Source organism: Rana temporaria, chromosome 8 (genome assembly GCF_905171775.1).
Source record: "Rana temporaria chromosome 8, aRanTem1.1, whole genome shotgun sequence".
Lineage (NCBI taxonomy): Eukaryota > Metazoa > Chordata > Amphibia > Anura > Ranidae > Rana > Rana temporaria.
The window spans coordinates 3,240,041-3,259,681 of record NC_053496.1 but is presented as its reverse complement, the minus strand read 5'-3'; the positions used below and the strand labels follow the sequence as shown (position 1 = coordinate 3,259,681).

Genomic DNA, 19,641 nt, shown 5'->3' with positions numbered 1-19,641 from the left:
GTTCAGGAGTATGTAATACACAGGTAACCCACATAGCGGCTCACAAGGAATAAAATACAGTGTGACCTTATTATTCAGCTGCACTGACTGTACAGGTTAGAGTGCCGTGACGTCATCCAAGCCCCGCCCTACGTGTTTCACCACAGGGCACGTGACTTCATCAGGGGGATTTTACACTTTATTGTTTGTTATGGTTTTATGTAGTTTTTCATTTCTCCCACGGTACAGGAGTATGTAATACACAGGCAACTCCCATAGCAGCTTGCAAAGTATAAAATCCATTGTGATATTTTTTTTTATTCCACGTTCAGAGTATTTAACACACAGGCAAGCCACATAGCAGCTCGCAAGGAATAAAATACATTGTGACCTTATTCAGTTGCACTGACTGTACAGGATCGAGCCTTGTGATATTATCCAAGCCCCGCCCCTACATGTTTCGCCACAGGGCACGTGACTTCATCAGGGGGATTTTAGACTTTATTGTTTATTATGGTTTTATGTACTTTTTCATTTCTCCCACGGTACAGGAGTATGTAATACACAGGCAACTTGCGCAGCAGCTTGCAAAGAATAAAATACATTGTGATCCTCTTATTCCACGTTCAGAGTATTTAACACGCAGGCAAACCCACATAGCAAATTGGGATTTTACACTTTTTATTTAAAAAATTTTGTTTATATTATTTTATGTAATTTTTGATTTATTCAACGATAAAGGAATATTTACCACACAGGCAAACCACATAGCAGGGAATAAAATACATTGTGACCCTATTATTCAGCTGCACTGACCGTATAGGCTCGAGCGTCGTGACGTCATCCAAGACCCGCCCATACACATTTTGTCACAGGACATGTGACTTCATCAGGGAGACTACACACATATTGTACACCTTATTTTTGTTTTGTTTTATTGCAATGGTTTTCTGTTGGTTTTTAAATTATTCCACGGTTCAGGAGTATGTAATACACAGGTAACCCACATAGCAGCTTGCAAGGAAAAAAATACAGTGTGATGCTCATGGCGGCACTAACTGTACAGGATTGAGCGCCGTGACATTATCCAAGCCCCTCCCCTACGTGTTTCATCACAGGATACATCACTTCATCAGGGGGATTTTACACCTATTTTACCCCTTTTTTTTTTTATAATATGGGTTTATATAGTTTTTTTATTTTTCCACAGTTATTTAACACACAGACACACCACATAGCGGCTTGCAAGGAATAAAATATATTGTGGCCCTCTTCAGCTGCACTGACTTTGTGACGTTATCCATGCCCTGCTGCTACGCGTTTCGGCACATGACTTCATCAGGGTGTTTTTACACATATTGTGCACTTAATTTTTAGTTTTTATATTATGGTTTTTGATTCCTTCCACGGTAAAGGAACACACGGGCAAACCACATGGCAGCTCGGAAGGAATAAAATGCATTGAGACCCTGTTATTCAGCCTCACTGAGCTTATAGGATACAGCGTTGACATCATCCACGCCCCGCCCATACACATTTTGTCACAGGGCATGTGACTTCATCTGGGGGACTTTAAACCTACTTTACATTTTTTTTGTTTATATTATTATGGTTTTATGTAGTTTTTTGATATATTACACGTTCAGAGTATTTAATACACAGGCAAACCACATAGCAATTTGCTAGGAATAAAATACATTGTGACCCTCTCATTCAGCCACACTGACCGTACGGGATCGAGTGCCGTGGCGTAATCCAAGCCCCACCCCTACACGTATCGTCACATGGCACGTGACTTCATCAGGGGGATTTTACACTTTATTTTTTTGTTTATAGTATAGTTTTTATGTCTTTTTTTTTTTCTAGTTCCAGGGTAAAATGGTATTTAACACACAGGCAAACCACGTAGGAGCTTGCATGGAATAAAATACAATGTGACCCTCTTATTCAGCCGCAATGACCAGTACAGGATTGAGCCCCGTGACGTTTTCCATGCCCAGCCCCTGTGCATTTTGTCACAGAGCACGTGACTTCATCAGTGGAATTTTTCCTTATTTTAGATTTTTTTGTTTATATTATGGTTTGATGTCGTTTTTGATTTATTCCACAGTACAGGAGTAAAAAAGGGAAACCACATAGCAGCTCACAATGAATAAAGTACATTGTGACCCTCTTTTTCAGATGCACTGACCATACAGGATCGAGCGCCGTGGCGTCATCCAAACCCCGCCCATATGCGTTTCGCCACAGGGCATGTGACTTCTTCAGGGACATTTTACCCTTTATAAAAAAATGTGTTTATAGTAGGGTTTTATGTCTTTTTAATTTATTACATGGTACAGGAGTATTTAACACACAGGCGAACCACGTAACAGCTCGCAATGAATAAAGTACACCGTGACCCTCTTATTCAGCCTCACTAACTGTACATTGGCGTCGTCCAAGCCCCGCCCATGCATGTTTTGCCACAGGCCACGTGACTTCATCAGGGGGATTTTATCCTTTATTTTTTTGTTTATAGAAGGGTTTTATGCCTTCTTTTTTTTTTTTTTTTTTTCACGGTACAGGAGTATTTAATACACAGGCAAACCACTGAGCAGTTTTTGTTTATATTATGGTTTTATGTTTTGTTTTTGATTTATCCTACAGTTCAGGAGTAAAATACACAGGTAACCCACATAGCGGCTCACAAGGAATAAAATACATTGTGTGACCCTCTTATTCAGCTGCACTGACTGTACAGGACTGAGCACCATGACGTTGTCAAAGCCCCGCCCCTACTAGTTTCATCACCGGGCACATCACTTCATCAGGGGGATTTTAAACCTATTTTACACTTTATTTTTTTGTTTATATTCTGGTTTTATGTCGTTTTTGATTTATTCCTGTCCAAATTTTTTGCTGCCGTAAAAAGCGGCCCCCTGGAGCCAAAAAAGGTTGGGGGGGGGGGGGCGTGGCTGTAGAGCATTGTATAATGTGCTGTAGTTACGGAAATGCAATAAAATCTGAATATTATATATTTTTTTCTCACAGAGCCGAGGAGAATTGGACATAGAAAAAGCTCTGCAGAGATTGGAGGAGGAGCAGCAAAGGTGAGTGAGTGGGCGGATACATTTGATCGATTTTATAATTTAAGGCAATCGGCGACAATCTGGATTCATCTCTTTTTTTTCGATGGGCAGAAGTGAGACGTTTGCCGACACAAACGCACTGCTAAGAGACGACCTGGAACGCACGCAGGAAGCCAACAGATATCTGGGAGAAGATCTAGAGAAGCTGACGGCTGATTGGTCAGAAGCCAAACTGGAGCTGGAGAGAAAGGAAAAAGAATGGGAGCGGGAGAAGGGGGTAAGCGTAAGGGGGCGGGGCTAGTCAGTCTGAGACGGAGATAAAGGTGATGGAACTTCAGCAGGTCAGTGAAAATTTTAATTAGGACACCGCTACACTAAATATAAAACTCCATGTTTACTGCGAGGCTCAGATCGCACGTGTCCGATGCGGTTTACAGTCCGGCGCGGTTTTGTTCCCCGGGTTCATGTGCGAATTTTTACTTGAATTTTCACCTAAGCCACACCCAAAATCGCACAGGACTCTTTTCAGAAATGGACGGCGGCCGCCCCGGACATGTGAGCCGACTCCGTTGAATGCCGGTCCGATTCGCATGTTTATACGAATCGGATGCGGTTCACCGCGTCCATCAATTCGCATGTTCATATGAACTCGGCCTAAAAAGGAAGTTTCATGCTTTTGAGATTTCATGTTTCCTGTTCATATCCTAGCGGCTATTAGAAGGGTGATTAACCCCTTCAATACCGGGGGGCACGTTCACCCCCTTCCTGCCCAGGCCAATTTTCAGCTTTCAGCGCTGTCGCATTTTGACTGACAATTGCGCGGTCGTGCTACGCTGTACCCAAATGAAATTTTTATAATTTTGTTCCCACAAATAGAGCTTTCTTTTGGTGGTATTTGATCACCTCTACAAATTTTTTTTTTTTTTTTTTGCGCAACAACTAAAAAAAGGCCGAAATTTTTGAAAAAAATTAAGTTATTTTTTTCTGTTCATTTTTTTTGGTAAATACCGTATTTATCGGGGTATTGCGCGCTCCGGCGTATAGCGCGCACCCCTAAAGTGGACCCGCATTTCTGTGGAAAAAATATTTTTGTACTCAGTTTTGGTGTCTTGCGCGGCGTCCATCGGCGGCCTCGTCGGGTCCGGCGTTTGTCTGCAGCTTCGGGTGTCCTCTTCGCCGGGTCCGGCGTCCTTCTGCGGCCTCCACGCTCGGTCCCCGCTTTCCCGCGGCAAGCTTGAATACTGCGCCGGCATATACCGAGCGCAGTACGGATTGCCGCCGCGGTCACAGCATCAGGAAAGGCCGCGGCTTCGACCTAGCTCCGGAGCCGCGGCCCTCCTCTCTGTTTACACCCACAGAGGAGGAGGGGCCTGCGCTCGTGGGACACACTCCGCTCTCTGGTGTCTGTACTACGGGGGGCAGAGGGGGGGGGTGTCTATACTGGAGGGAGAGGGGGTCTGAAACCATTTTTTTTTTTTGCACCAGTGCCACCTGCCAGTGCCAATTAGTGCCACTTGCCTTCCAGTGCCATCTGCCAGTGCCACCATTCAATGCCAATTAGTGCCACCTTCCATCCAGTGCCACCTGCCAGTGCCAATACCAGTGCCACCATCCAGTGCCAATTAGTGCCACCTTCCATCCAGTGCCACCTACCAGTGCCAACTAAAGCCATCAGTGCCAATGCCAACCAGTGCCATCTGCCAGTGCTAACTATTGCCATCCAGTGCCACCTGCCAGTGCCAATTAGTGCCACCTGCCAATCAGTGCCACGTGCCAACCAGGGCCATCTACCAATCAGTGCCTTCTGCTAGTGCCATCTTCCAGTGGCACGAGCCAGTGCCACCCAAAAAAAATAAATAAATCGGCCTGAAATATCGGCCGCATCATATATCGGCCATCGGCCGCCCAGATTTCTAAATATCGGCATCGGCCATATCGGTCGACCTCTACACTCCTTTTCTTTTTACCAAAGACATGTAGCAGAATACTTTTTTGGCCAAAATTTACGAAGATTTTTTATTAATTTTTTTCCTTTATTTGTGTTATGCAGCAGAATGTGGAAATGCTTTACTTTTTGGTCTTTGTTTTTTTTTATATAATAAAAAATAAAAAAAAACCCCAATGGTTATCAAATACCAGCAAAGAAAATAAATACACGCAGAAGAATAATATATATATATATATTGGACTAAACTGAGGAAGATTTTTTTTTTTTTTTTTTTTTTTTTATATTTTGGGTCATTTGGTAAAAAAAAAAAAATATATTGGGGTAGATTCAGCTACCTTTGCGCAGTTTTTACGGAGGCGCAGGGCAACGTTTTTGCCCTGCGCCCCCGCTAATTTTCTGCGCTACCCGCGATTCACGGAGCAGTAGCTCCGTAAATTGCGTGGGCGCTCAGGCAAAATTTTCCCGGCGTAAGCGCGCGCAATTTAAATGATCCCGTAGGGGGCGGGAATCATTTAAATTAGGCGCGTTCCCGCGCCGATCGTAGAGCGCATGCTCCGTCGGGAAACTTTCCCGACGTGCATTGCGGCAAATGACGTCGCAAGGACGTCATTTGCTTCAAAGTGAACGTGAATGGCGTCCAGCGCCATTCACGATTCACTTACGCAAACTACGTAAAGTTCAAATTTCGCGACACGGGAAGGACGGGTATACGTAACATTGGCTGCCCCTGCTAATAGCCCCTGCTAAAACCGCCGTACGCAAACGACGTAAACTGCGTACGCAGGGCTCGTGTAACGTTGTGAATCTGCGTTAGTATGCAATTTGCATACTATACGCTGAGCACAACGGGAACGCCACCTAGCGGCCATCGCAAGAATGCAGCCTAAGATATGCGGGCATAAGAGCCTTATGCCACACATATCTTAGGCTGCAGTTGGCGTAACGAGGTTCCTGAATCGGGAGCATTCGTTACGCCGGGGCAAGTAAGCAATTGCGCTGCGTAACTATGGTTACGCAGGCGCAATTGCTCTCTGAATCCGGGCCATTGCTTTTTTTTTTTCTCTCCTAAATTGTCAATCTTTTTTTGTTTTATAGCGCAAAAAATAAAAACGCAGAAATTATCAAATACCAGCAAAAGAAAATAAAAACATGCAGAAAAATATATATAATATAGGACTAAACTGAGGAAGATTTTTTATTTTTTATATATATATTTTTGGGGATATTTGTTTTAGCAGAAAGTAGAAAAATGATCAAATACCAGCAAAAGAAAACTCTTTTTGTGGGAAAAAAATGATATAAACTTTCTTTGGGTACAATGTCGCATGACCGTGTGATTTACTAGTTAACTACTTCACCCCCGGCAGAATTTACCCCCCTTCCTAAACCAGGCCAGTTTTTTGCGATTCGGCGCTGCGTCGCTTTAACTGACAATTGCGCGGTCGTGCGACGTGGCTCCCAAATACAATTTATTGTCATTTTTTCCCGCAAACAGAGCTTTCTTTTGGTGGTATTTGATCACCTCTGCGTTTTTTTTATTTTTTGCGCTATGAACAAAAATAGAGCGACGATTTAGAAAAAAAAACAGGATCGATCGTTCCTCTCAAGTGCTTTGATTTCTGATAATCCTGGGGGCAGCGGGGGACGGTAAAGGACGATCGGCCCCGTAGACGACGCCAGCAAATTGGGGCCAGACGTGAAAATGAGGAGAACATACAAAATAAATACAGGGGAACCTCGGGTTACGGGGATAATCCGTTCCAAGAGAATGCTTGTAATCCAAAGCACTTGCATATCAAAGCGAGTTTCCCCATAGAAGTCAATGGAAAACGAAAATAATGTATTCTGCATTAACTTCAATGGCATGCAATACCGCATGTGGCCAGAGGTGGGGGGGCGCCGGAGAGCCTCAGAAATGATCGGGGACAGCTCGGCTGGCCTTGGAATGGTTAAGAAACACCCGGGAACGTAGTATTACCAAAACGGCTCCGATCAGCTCCGGCGCCCCCTCACCTCTGGCAAAATGCGGTACTGCACTCCCCATTAGTTTGAATTCGGCTCGTTAAGCGCGTTACTCGTAAGCCGAGGTTCCCCTGCATCATAAAACTTCCCCCATGAGGAGGTGTAAAGGATTGTAAAACTGGACAGATTTCATTGGATAACGAAGCTTTAGTAATATTTCTGGGGGTGGGGTCTTTGTTGGGTACAGATGTACATCAGCCGGATACAAGGGGAGAAGTCCCGCCTCCTACGTCTGTGGACCGAGGTCGTCTCATTTCATCGACTTTTTCGGGAACTGAAAACCGCAACAGAAAGGTAACGGGGCAAAAATCCACGAAGCGCGCAGAGAGGGAATTTTATTATTCTTTGCAACGTTTCTGGGAGTTTCAGATATTTGGGTACATTGTTGCCGTTTATTAAGCAGATTTATTTCCCAACTTCCTTTTTCGCAGATCTTCAAAGATGAAGTCAAATCCGCTTTATATTTTACTTTCCACGGTTTCGTCTCTTATCGCCATGCTGAAGACATTTTATATAAGTCGCCCCCCCCCCCCTGTGCGCACGCGTCCCCGTCAGGGCTCCCCCCCTGTGCGCACGCGTCCCCGTCAGGGCCCCCCCTGTGCGCACGCGTCCCCGTCAGGGCCCCCCCCTGTGCGCACGCGTCCCCGTCAGGGCCCCCCCCCCCCCCCCCCCCCTGCGCACGCGTCCCCGTCTGGGCCCCCCCGTGTGCTCATGTCCCCATAAAGGCCCCCCAGCGTGCACGTGTCCCCGTCAGCCCCCCCCCATGCATGTATGTTCCAGTCGGCCCCCCCCCTTCTGCATGCGTGTATGTCCCCATCATCAAGGCGTCCCTGCGTGCACGCGTCCCTATCAGGGCCCTCATAAATGCGCAGGGCAGCCATCACAAATTTTGGGGCCCCTTACACAGCTTTAGGCCCCCCTGGAGCAGAGAATGAAGTATAATTTTGCTTTCCACAGTTCCGTCTCATTGCAATGCTGAAGACATTTTATATAAAATCTTTCCATTTTCTTTGCTGTCCTTATTTTGGGTATAGTGATGTCTTTGTGATTCTTTAGGCCCCCCCCCCCTGTGCGCACGCGTCCCCGTCAGGCCCCTCCCCCTGTGCGCACGCGTCCCCGTCAGGCCCCCCCCTGCGCACGCGTCCCCGTTCAGGCCCCCCCCCTGAGCACATGTCCCCGTCGGGCCCCCCCCTGTGCACACGTCCCCGTCAGGGCCCCCCCCCCGCGTGTACGTGTGTCCCCGTCAGGGCCCCCCCTTGCGCACACGTCCCCGTCAGGGCCCCCCCGCCATGCATGTTTGTTCCAGTCGCCCCCCCCCCCTTCGCATGCGTGTATGTCCCCATCATCAAGGCGTCCCTGCGTGCACGCGTCCCCATCAGGGCCCTCATATATGCGCAGGGCAGCCATCACAAATTTTGGGGCCCCTTACACAGCTTTAGGCCCCCCAGGAGCAGGGAACCGGGGAGGGGGGGTGGTGCTGCCGAAAATCTGAAAGTGTCAGCTCACCTCTTCCTTCTCTCTCCTGCCCTGGTCACTATTCCTCCCACCGACACCAACAGTGCGCCCGTCGTGGGACTGACTGTGCTTCCCTAGACCCGCCGGCGGTCTAGCAACCAACAACACAGTGAAGAGCTGGGAAGGGCGGGCTTTATCGGGTTGAGAAACCTGCGCTGTATACCGACAGTATGCCCCTAACCTGACAAAGCTTGAGCAGAGACTGCTTTTGTGGCAAGTCTGAGGACTCTGGCTGCGGGCCAGAAAAAAATAGCCTTGCTGGCCTGATTTTCCCCGCATGCCGCACTTTGGAGAACCCTGCATACGGGTCTCAAAACTTTTGAAACAAGGGGCCAGTTTACTGGCCTTCAAATATTAGGGGGCCAGACTGTGGCCAGTGGGAGTAAACCATTCCATAGGCTTGGTGGTCAGTGGGAGTTAAAAAAAAAATTACATTATTGGTGTCAGTGGGAGGAATAGTGTCCCATCATTGGTGTCAGTGGGAGGAATAGTGTCCCATCATTGGTGTCAGTGGGAGGAATAGTGTCCCATCATTGGTGTCAGTGGGAGGAATAGTGTCCCATCATTGGTGTCAGTGGGAGGAATAGTGTCCCATCATTGGTGTCAGTGGGAGGAATAGTGTCCCATCATTGGTGTCAGTGGGAGGAATAGTGTCCCATCATTGGTGTCAGTGGGAGGAATAGTGTCCCATCATTGGTGTCAGTGGGAGGAATAGTGACCCAAGAGGCAAATAAAGGCAAGCAAAGGGCCACATCTGTCCTGTGGGCTGCAGTTTGGGGACCCCTGCTCTTGTGTATTCCACATCTTCTGTAAGACTCACAGGACACATATTGCCACTAGGCCTACACATCAGGAGCTATTGTTTTAGACTTGTTTTGATCAGATGCTGACTTCGCTGTGATTTTAATCCTGACAGAGATTTATCTGCCCTGCACGCTGATTGGACAAGATGTTCCTGCCTCCTGCAAACCTCATGTTCCTCCTTCATCTCATGGAGGCTTCAGGAGCCACACAGAGGGCCAGAACCTCCAAACTATCTCCTAGTTCGATGGAACCATGGAGTGAAAACCGTGGAAGAAGCCGGACAGGAATATACCTCGGATACGGAGATGGCAACGAAGGCTGACGAGTCGTCATTTGAGACTTTTAGACCCAAAGAGCAATCCACAAGATTAGAAATGGAGTCCTCTGAACGCGGTATGGACCGGTCACACGTGGAGGCCTTGGAGTTTGAGCTAACGTCACTTAGGTCACAACTCAAGACTGCAGAACAGGAGGCCAGCTTGCTGAGGTCAAACTTGGAGACATCCGAAGTGGACTTCCTCAGATCACAACTGGAGGCCTCGGGACAGGAAGTGGACTTCCTCAGATCACAACTGGAGGCCTCGGGACAGGAAGTGGACTTCCTCAGATCACAACTGGAGGCCTCGGGACAGGAAGTGGACTTCCTCAGATCACAACTGGAGGCCTCGGGACAGGAAGTGGACATGCTGAGATCACAACGGGAGGCCTCAGGACAGGAAGTGGACTTCCTCAGATCGCAACTGGAGGCCTCAGGACAGGAAGTGGACTTGCTGAGATCACAACTGGAGGCCTCGGGACAGGAAGTGGACTTGCTGAGATCACAACTGGAGGCCTCGGAACAGGAGTCAAGCTTAATGAGGTCACAGTTCGAAAACGTTGGCTCAATGAAGCCGCAACTTGAAGAAGCAGATTTGGAAATGAACAAGATGAGGTCGCAGCTTGAGACAACTGAACAGGAAGTAAGCTTGATGAGGGTAAACCTTGAAGAAGCAAAGCAGGAAACAAGCTTATTGAGGTTGCAACTAGAAAAGGAGCCAGAGTTGGATTCCCTGAAGTCACAGTTGGAACTATCAAAGCTGGAAGTTAAGTCACTGACATCCCTAGCTGAAGCATCTAAACAGGAAGTGAGTTCATTGAGGTCCCGGCTGGGGGTGTCGGAGCAGGAAGTGAGTTCATTGAGGTCCCGGCTGGGGGTGTCGGAACAGGAAGTGAATTTGCTGAAGTTAAAACTTGAGACCTCTTTAGATAAATTGGAGTCCAGCAAGCTCCATACTGAAGAGCTAGAGCGGGAATTGCTTCCCATCCGGTCACAGTTGGATGGTTGCTCTCTGGAGGTGGAGTCTCTTAGGTCACGTCTGAAGAAGCGGGAAGGGGAAGTGACGTCTCGCTTACATCACATGGAGCAAGAGCTGCGAGAAAGCCAGTAAGTACTGCAATAAACGACAGTTGTATTTTACTATTCAGCTGCATTCGCTGTTTATCTTTGTAGTGTTTGCCTTCTTGTTACCTTTTTATGTGCGTTAATCATTCATTTGGTCCTGGAAAGGATGATAAAACCTCATTTAGCATTGTATAGATTGAGACAAGATTAAAATTTTGTTTTGTACAGAGCAGCCCTGATCCTCCTCTTCTCGGTCCCCCCTTCGGCACTCTTGGATTCCCCCCCCCCCCCCCCCACGCTGAGTGCCCCCATAGCAGGCCCCTTGCTTTGAGGACACTTGTGCAGGCTTGCTCCCAAGCCAATGTTCTGTTGACTACTGCAGGTCGTCGGATAATGCCTCCACCGATTTGTGCAGAAGCGACGTAACTCCAGCACGTGACATCAACACTGCGCATGCGCAGATAGTCGGAGTCATTGGCCCGGATTCAGAGAGCAATTGCGCCTGCGTAACCATAGTTACGCAGCGCAATTGCTTGCTTGCGCCGGCGTTACGAATGCTCCTGATTCAGGAACATCGTAACGCCTACTGCAGCCTAAAATCTGCGTGGCATAAGGCTCTTATGCCACGCATATCTTAGGCTGCATTCTGCTAGGGGGCGCTCCCATTGTGCTCAGTGTATAGTATGCAAATTGCATACTAACACCGATTCACAACGTTGCGGGAGCCCTGCGTACGCAAGTTACGGAGTTCCGTACGGCGTCTCTCTTCTTTCCTCCCTTCCTCCTCCCCCTCTCTCTCTCCCTTCCTTCCTCCTCCCCCTCTTCCTTCCTCTCAGGCAAGTCTCCCCCTCTTCCTTCCTTCCTTCCTTCCTTCCTCCCTCCTCCCCCTCTCTTCCTTGCTTCCTTCCTCCTCCTCCCCCTCTCTCTCTCTCTCTCTCTTTCTTTCCTTCCTTATTTCCTTTCCCTTCTTTCCTTCCTTCTTTCCTTCCTTCTTTCCTCCCTTCCTTCTCTCTCTCTCTCTTTTCTTTTCTTTTCTTTTCCTTTCTTTTCCTTTCCTTTCCCTTTCTTTCTTTCTTTCTTTCTTTCTTTCTTTCTTTCTTTCTTTCTTTCTTTCTTTCTTTCTTTCTTTCTTTCTTTCTTTCTTTCTTCCTTCCTTCCTTCCTTCCTTCCTTCCTTCCTTCCTTCCTCCCTCCCTCCCTCCCTCCCTCCCTCCTCTTCCTCCCCCTCGCAGCAACATGTGACCACTGCATAGAGAGCAAGGCAGAATCAGACCAACAGATTTTACCTGATATTTGGAATAATGCCTCAGACGATCTGCGCATGCGCCGTGTTGACGTCACGCCAGCTGATCAGCAGATCAGCTGGCGTGACGTCACTACTGCGAATGCGCAGATCGTCGGAAGCTGAGAAGACTGAGAACATCTAGTAGCGGAATAGAATTGCACCTCCTGGAAGGCCGCTGTGAAAACTCAAGAAAAGTAGCTGAACCCCATCTGATGGAAAGGTATATGAGTGATATAGGACAGTGATGGGGGACCTCGGTACCCCAGATGTTTTGGAACTACATTTCCCATGATGCTTCACTACACTGCAGAGTGCATGAGCATCATGGGAAATGTAGTTGCGCTGATCCTGTGCATAGAATATATAGAAAATATACACCTACAGCTATTTAAATATATATATATATATATATAAATAAGTAAGTGATCAATGTGCTCAAACAATAGTGATCAAACCCCAAAAATTACTCAAACTGAAATCAATCAAATTGAATAGGCCAAAAAAACAAAAAGTGTGTATATATATATAGTCCCAAATATATATGGTGTTATCTAAAGAGATGTTCCAATAAGGTTCCCAAGAGAGTCAATGAAATATTCGTGACTTTTCACCAATAGTGTCACTACCACCTCTTCATTTTATATGCACTCACCAGATCATAATGTAATAAATGCCTTTAGTACAATCAGGCAGGGCTCGACAAATCCAGGTCGCCACGGCGACTAGAAATAGGGTCCTGGCGACTTGGCTTGGAAGGGGGGCAATCTGGTGGTGAGCCGTTGGTATTACAAGTTATTACCACCAAATGTTTGAGCTGGCGCCATCTGACGGTGAGCCGTTGGTATTACAAGTTATTACCACCAAATGTGTAAGCTGGCGCCATCTGGTGGTGGCCGTTGGTATTACAAGTTAAGCATTACAAGTTAAACAGCAATTCTAATGTTATTTTTCACTATTTTCACTGCCATCTTCTTCCCTCTAATTAGAACCCCCAAACATTATATATTTTTTTTATCCTAACACCCTAGAGAATAAAATGGCGACCGTTGCAATACTTTCTGTCACGCCGTATTTGCGCAGCGGTCTTACAAGCGCACTTTTAAAAAAAAAATAAAAATTACACTTTTTTAAATTAAAAAATAAGACAACAGTAAAGTTATCCCCATTTTTTTTTTTTATATTATGAAAGATGATGTTACGCCGAGTAAATTGATACCCAACATGTCACGCTTCAAAATTGCGTCCGCTCGTGGCATGGCGACAAACTTTTACCCTTTAAAATCTCCATAGGCGACGTTTAAAAAATTCTACAGGTTGCATGTTTTGAGTTACAGAGGAGGTCCAGGGTTATAATTATTGCTCTCGCTCTGACGATCGCGGCGATACCTCACATGTGTGGTTTGAACACCGTTTACATATGCAGGCGCTACTCCCGTATGTGTTTGCTTCTGCACGTGAGCTCGTCGGGACGGGGCGCGTTTTCTGGCTCCTAACTTTTTTAGCTGGCTCCTAGATTCCAAGCAAATTTGTCAAACCCTGATATTTATATTTATTTATATATATATTTAAATAGCTGTAGGTGTATATTTTCTATATATTCTATGCACAGGATCAGCGCAGTATTATATGTATACACATACAACTCATCTCTCCACAGTATGAAAAATTGGTTTCAAGGGGTTATAAAGCTTCCGTATTTTTTTTATTTTTATTAACCACTTAAGCCCCAGACCATTATGCAGCTAAAGGACCAGGCCACTTTTTGCGATACGGCACTGCGTCGCTTTAACAGACAATTGCGCGTTCGTGCGACGTGGCTCCCAAACAAAATTGGCGTCCTTTTTTCCCCACAAATAGATTTCTTTTGGTGGTATTTGATCACCTCTGCGTTTTTTATTTTTTGCGCTATAAACAAAAATAGAGCGTCAATTTTGAAAAAAATGCAATATTTTTTACTTTTTGCTGTAATAAATATCCCCCAAAAAGATATATAAAAAAAAAATGTTTTCCTCAGTTTAGGCCGATACGTATTCTTCTACATATTTTTGGTAAAAAAAAATCGCAATAAGCGTTTATCGATTGGTTTGCGCAAAATGTATAGTGTTTACAAAATAGGGGATAGTTTTATTGCATTTTTATAATTTTTTTTTTTTTTTTACTACTAATGGCGGCGATCAGCGTTTTTTTTCATGACTGCGACATTATGGCGGACACATCGGACAATTTTGACACATTTTTGGGACCATTGTCATTTTCACAGCAAAACATGCATTTAAATTGCATTGTTTATTGTGAAAATGACAGTTTCAGTTTGGGAGTTAACCACAAGGGGGCGCTGTAGGAGTTAGGGTTCACCTAGTGTGTGTTTACAACTGTAGGGGGGTGTGGCTGTAGGACTGACGTCATCGATCGAGTCTCCCTATAAAAGGGATGACACAATCGATGCAGCCACCACGGGGAAGCCGTGTTTACATACGGCTCTCCCCGTTCTTCAGCTCCGGGGACCGATCGTGAGGGGGCGGCTAGAAACGAATAGCCGCGCCCTCGTCCCGGATCGCTCCCCGCGGGAATCCGACCACCGCATGTCGCGCGGGGGGGGTCCCCGATCGGACCCACATCTAGGCAGGGACGTACAGGTACGGCAATGTGCCTGTACGTGCCATTCTGCCGACGTATATGTACATGCGGCAGTCCACAAGCTGTTAAATAACAAACAAGTCATACTTGCCTCCTCTGTGCAGTTGGTTTTACACTGAGTGGCCCCGATCCTCCCCTTCTGGGGTCCCTCAGCGGCGCTGGTGGCTCCTCCTCTTCCCGGGTACCCAGTCAGAGAAGCGATTTTCCTTCGGAACACTCCTGCAGGCCCGCCCCCGGGTACTGCTGCTGCTGCGTCTATTGACACAGAAAGCTGGACTTGGCCCCGCCCCTGACGCTGCGTCATTGAATTCGATTGACAGCAGCGGAGACAATGGTTGCGCTGCTATCAATCTATCCAATCGGGGGCCCCGAGACGCTGGATTTTGCTGGTGTGCTCGTCCCCGGCACGAGATGGAGGGCCCCTTTAAATCGCAAGACATGAGTTTCAGAATTATAAATCCTTTGTCAGGTAAAATAGTGAACATATAACGGGCAAAAGTATGTGAACACTTGACCATCACACTTATAATACATTGGAGCCTCGGGTTGCGAGTAATGCGGTTAATAAGCGTGTTGCAATACAAGCAATTAAAAAAAAAAAATCATGACTCGGTTTGCGAGTGTTATCTCGCAACACGAGCAGGATTCAAGCCATAGCGGTGTGCAGTACCACGTTTGGCCTGAGGTGGGGGGGGGCGCTGGAGCCGAGCGGCGCAGTTCGGAAATACTCAGTTTCCGAAACCTTTCTGAGGTTTTCCGAGGTCAGCCGAGCTGTCCTCGGGCCTTTCTGAGTGTTTCCAAGGCTCTCCAGCGCCCCTCCCACACGTCTGGCCACATACGGTATTGCACGCCATTGAAGTCAATGCGGAACAAATTATTTTCATTCCTATTGACTTCAATGGGGAAACTCGCTTTGGATTACAAGCATTCTCCTGGAACGGATTATGCTCGTAAACCCCGAGGTTCCACTGTATAGCCAAAAGCATGTGGACTCTCCTCCTCTACGTGTTTTGGTGCTTCGAGTGAAGGGCACTTTTAATACTACATCATACAAAAATCATAGACAATTGTGCTCTTCCAACCTTGTGGAAACAATTTGGAGAAGTCCCCTTTCTGGTCCAGCATGACTGTGCCCCCCCCCCCCCCACCTGTGTACAAAGCCAGCTAGCTCCATAAAGACATGGTTTGACCAGTATGCTGTGGAGGAACACCAGTGGCCTTCACAGAGCCCCGACCTCAACCCAACTCAACACCTTTAGGATGAATTGGAACGCCGATGGTGAGCCAAGTCTTCTTATCCAACATCCAGGACCTGACCTCACAAATGGACGCCAATTCTCAGACGACCCTCCAAAATCTTGTGGACAATCTTCCTGGAAGAGTGGAGGACGTTCTAGTCCCTAAGAGGGCAACTCCATTATAATGGCCATGGGGGGGATGGGAGGTGGCTCCATAAAGACACGTTTGTTGTGGAGGAACTCCAGTGGCCTTCAGAGCCCCGACCTCAACACCTTTAAGATGAATTGGAACGCCGATGGTGAGCCAAGTCTTCTTATCCAACACCAGGACCTGACCTCACAAATGGACAAATCCCCCCCACAGACGACGACACCCTCCAAAATCTTGTGGACAATCTTCCTGGAAGAGTGGAGGACGTTCTAGTCCCTAAGAGGGCAACTCCATTATAATGGTCATGGGGGGGATGGGAGGCGGCTCCATAATTGTGAGCCAGGTCATCTTATCCAACATCAGGACCTGACGCGTCAGGACCCTTCGGGGTATAAACGCCCTATATTAACCGCTTGCCAACCAACCGCCGGCGGCAGGTCGGCTCTGCTGGGTGAGATCACGTAGATCTACGTCATCTTGTGGGAAATCTTCCTGGAAGAGTGGAGGACGTTCTAGTCCCTAAGAGGGCAACTCCATTATAATGGGCTATAGGGGGATATGAGGCGGCTCTATAATTGTGAGCCAGGTCTTCTTATCCAACATCAGTCCCTGACGCGTCGGGACGTTTCGGGGTATGTTTCCAGGAGGACCTTCTAGTCCCTATGAGGGCAACTCCATTATAATGGCCATGGGGGGGCTGGGAGGCGGCTCCATAAAGACATGTTTGTTGTGGAGGAACTCCAGTGGCCTTCAGAGCCCCGACCTCAACCCACCTCAACACCTTTAGGATGAATTGTGAGCCAAGACTTCTTATCCAACGTCCGGGACCTGACCTCACAAATGGACACCAATTCCCACAGACACCCTTTTAGAAAAGCCTTCCCAGACTGGTATAGGCTATTCTGGCTATAAAGGGTGACCAACTCCATATAGAGTATCTCACAAAAGTAAGTACACCCATCACATTTGTGTGAATCTTTTCATGTGACAACACTGAAGAAATGACACTTTGTATCTCCAATGTTGTGTAGTGAGTGTACAGGGGGGGGGAGGGGTTGTGTAGTGAGTGTACAGCTTGTATAACAAATAACTCAACACACAGCCACTAATGTCTAAACCGCTGGGAACAAAAGTGAGGACACCCCTGAATGAAAATGTCCAAATTGGGGCCCAAAGTGTCAATATTTTGTGTGGCCGCCATTGGCCCAGATTCAAGAAGCACTTGCGCGGGAGCAAGTGTGATTTGCGCCGCGCAAGTACTGATTTGCTCCCATGCAAATTTGCGGCTGATTCTGTAAACCAGTTAAGCCTGAAATGCGGCCATTTTACCGCGCACGCAGCCTAGCTGCTCCTGCGCAATTTGCGCGCAATTTTGCGCGGGGTGTAAGTTGCGCCTTCATGGAATTCCCTCAGCGAATATGCAAATTAGGTACTGCCGATGATTCAGAAACATGCGCGTGTGATGCGCATCTTGCGCTGGAAGCGCGCAAGCTTTTTTCCCCGGGCAAACTTGCTCCTGCCAAAAGCAGGGGCAAGTTAGCAAAAGATGGGCAAATGTCATCTGAAGGAGCGCGCAACTTCAGCAGCACCTAGACAGACGAGCTGAACAAGCAGAGCACCCACATTTTCGGGACCTCACATCTGTGCACCAACATGCCAGGGGCAGCTATGGTTCTTGATATTATATTGACTGAGCCGACTCGTAGGAGGGCACGGGAGAGGATTTACAGAGGGCGTTACAACCTTTTTCAGATGAGTGATAATGAGGTGTATCGCATGTTTCGCTTTAGCCCTGAAGTCATCCTTGAGTTGGTAACAATCCTGCAGGATGACATCAGCAGCCCGACCCATCGGGGACAGGCAGTGCAGCCACTGGTGAAGGTAGTGGCAACCCTTCATTTTTTGGCAAGTGGCTCATTTCAGCGCACAGGTGGAATGGTGGCGGGGATGTCCCAATCCAGCATGAGCAGGTGTGTGCACCAAGTGATCCCTGCAATACTCAGACGCATGGGCACACAATTTATCAAACCAACCACGGCTGACCTGCGGCAGAAGGCAATCAGTGATTTTTATGCATTAGCCAGATTTCCACGCACTGTGGGTGCAATAGATTGTACCCATGTGGCACTACGCCCTCCCCGGCTCCTCGAGCATATCTACTGCAACAGAAAGCATTGGCATTCGATAAATGTGCAGGTGATTGTGGATGCACATGGCCTCATATGGCATGTCCGTGCCAAACACCCAGGGTCAAGCCATGACAGTTTTATTTACCGACACAGCCCCATCCCAACCGAGTTTGACCAGAACATGTATGGAGACAGCTGGCTGATTGGTGAGTGACATGGGTGTCAGGTATGACTGCCCCCCCCCACCCATGATGCAGACATCACAAGGGGCACATGCACGACTAACATCCTCCTGTCTTTTCCCTTCCAGGTGACTCTGCATATGCCCTGGGACGTCACATGATGACCCCATTTCGTAACCCTCAAACACCAGGAGAGGAAAGATTTAACGAAGCCCATGCACGTACCCGTGCGGTGGTGGAGCGCACATTTGGCATCCTTAAATCTCGATTCAGATGTCTGGATAAATCAGGGGGGACCCTGTTGTATTCACCCAACTTTGTATGCCAAATCGTAGGGGCATGTAGTATTCTCCACAATTTAGCTCAAAGAAGGGGCATGCACATTGAGCTACGCAATGACCTTACCCCCGAACCACGCAACCCCCCCCCCCCCCCAAGAAACACTACCGGATCTTCTGAGGGAAGAGCAATCCGGAATGGTCTTGTGGAACGTCTCTTTGCACATTAAACACACCCTGATCTTGTCACAAGTATAATGCATGTATGCACACCACTGTAGTCCCTAGCACACACCCGACACATGCACCCCAAATTGGATTAGACCCAACAATACCCCATGGTATTAGGGAGCAGCAACGCCGCGTCAAGGCTCCAATTATGTTGCTGTCCATTCATACACCTTTCACATGGCAGAGGGTGACACCCCTTTTCCAGCAGGAGTGCCACCCCCCCCCCCATTCACACACCAGTCACACTGTAGTATACACTCCTCACCGTGTGTAGGGACTACAAATAAATATAAAAACTCATATCCTGAGCATATAAAAAATAATAAAAAAATCATATTCTGTGGGAAAAATAAATGTAGACATTAAATTATTTTTTTGTTTTTTTCTTTGGGCCAAGGGTGCCCCGGCTCCGGCTCCTCAATCTCCGTGGTGCGGAGGAGGCATGGGGTGGGGATGGAGGGGGAGGAGGGGGGGGAGGAGCATCAACCCCTACTTCCACACTCCTTGCAGGTGGTGGCTGCATGCCCTCCATGGCGTTGGCCAGGCGGGCAAGGATGGTGTTGGTCTGGGCCAACATCCGCATTTGGCGGGTGGTGGTATCCCGCTGATGCCGGTGGGTAACTCTCGCCTCCTCCTGCACTGCAGCGGTGTTGGCCTGCACAGCAACGGTATTGGCCTCCACCGCAGCTGTCATCCTGCTTAACAAAGCGGGTGTGGTCTCCTGAGCCACCAAGCAGGTGACTATGGCCTTCGAGTTGCCACTAATTTCCCCCAGGCTCTGTGAGACATGT

General features: G+C 47.7%; 1 protein-coding gene across 1 annotated transcript in view; it reads left to right on the top strand.

The window, feature by feature from the left end:
• The window catches only part of LOC120909834 (centrosome-associated protein CEP250-like), a 73,189-nt gene that overhangs the window by 6,512 nt on the left and 47,036 nt on the right, over window positions 1–19,641 (top strand). Inside the window, exons 3-6 of the mRNA XM_040321562.1 lie at window positions 3,013–3,071; window positions 3,162–3,327; window positions 7,208–7,314; window positions 9,452–10,762. Of these exons, the coding sequence (XP_040177496.1) occupies window positions 3,013–3,071; window positions 3,162–3,327; window positions 7,208–7,314; window positions 9,452–10,762 (1,643 nt within the window). The remainder of the gene's footprint in view (window positions 1–3,012; window positions 3,072–3,161; window positions 3,328–7,207; window positions 7,315–9,451; window positions 10,763–19,641) is intronic.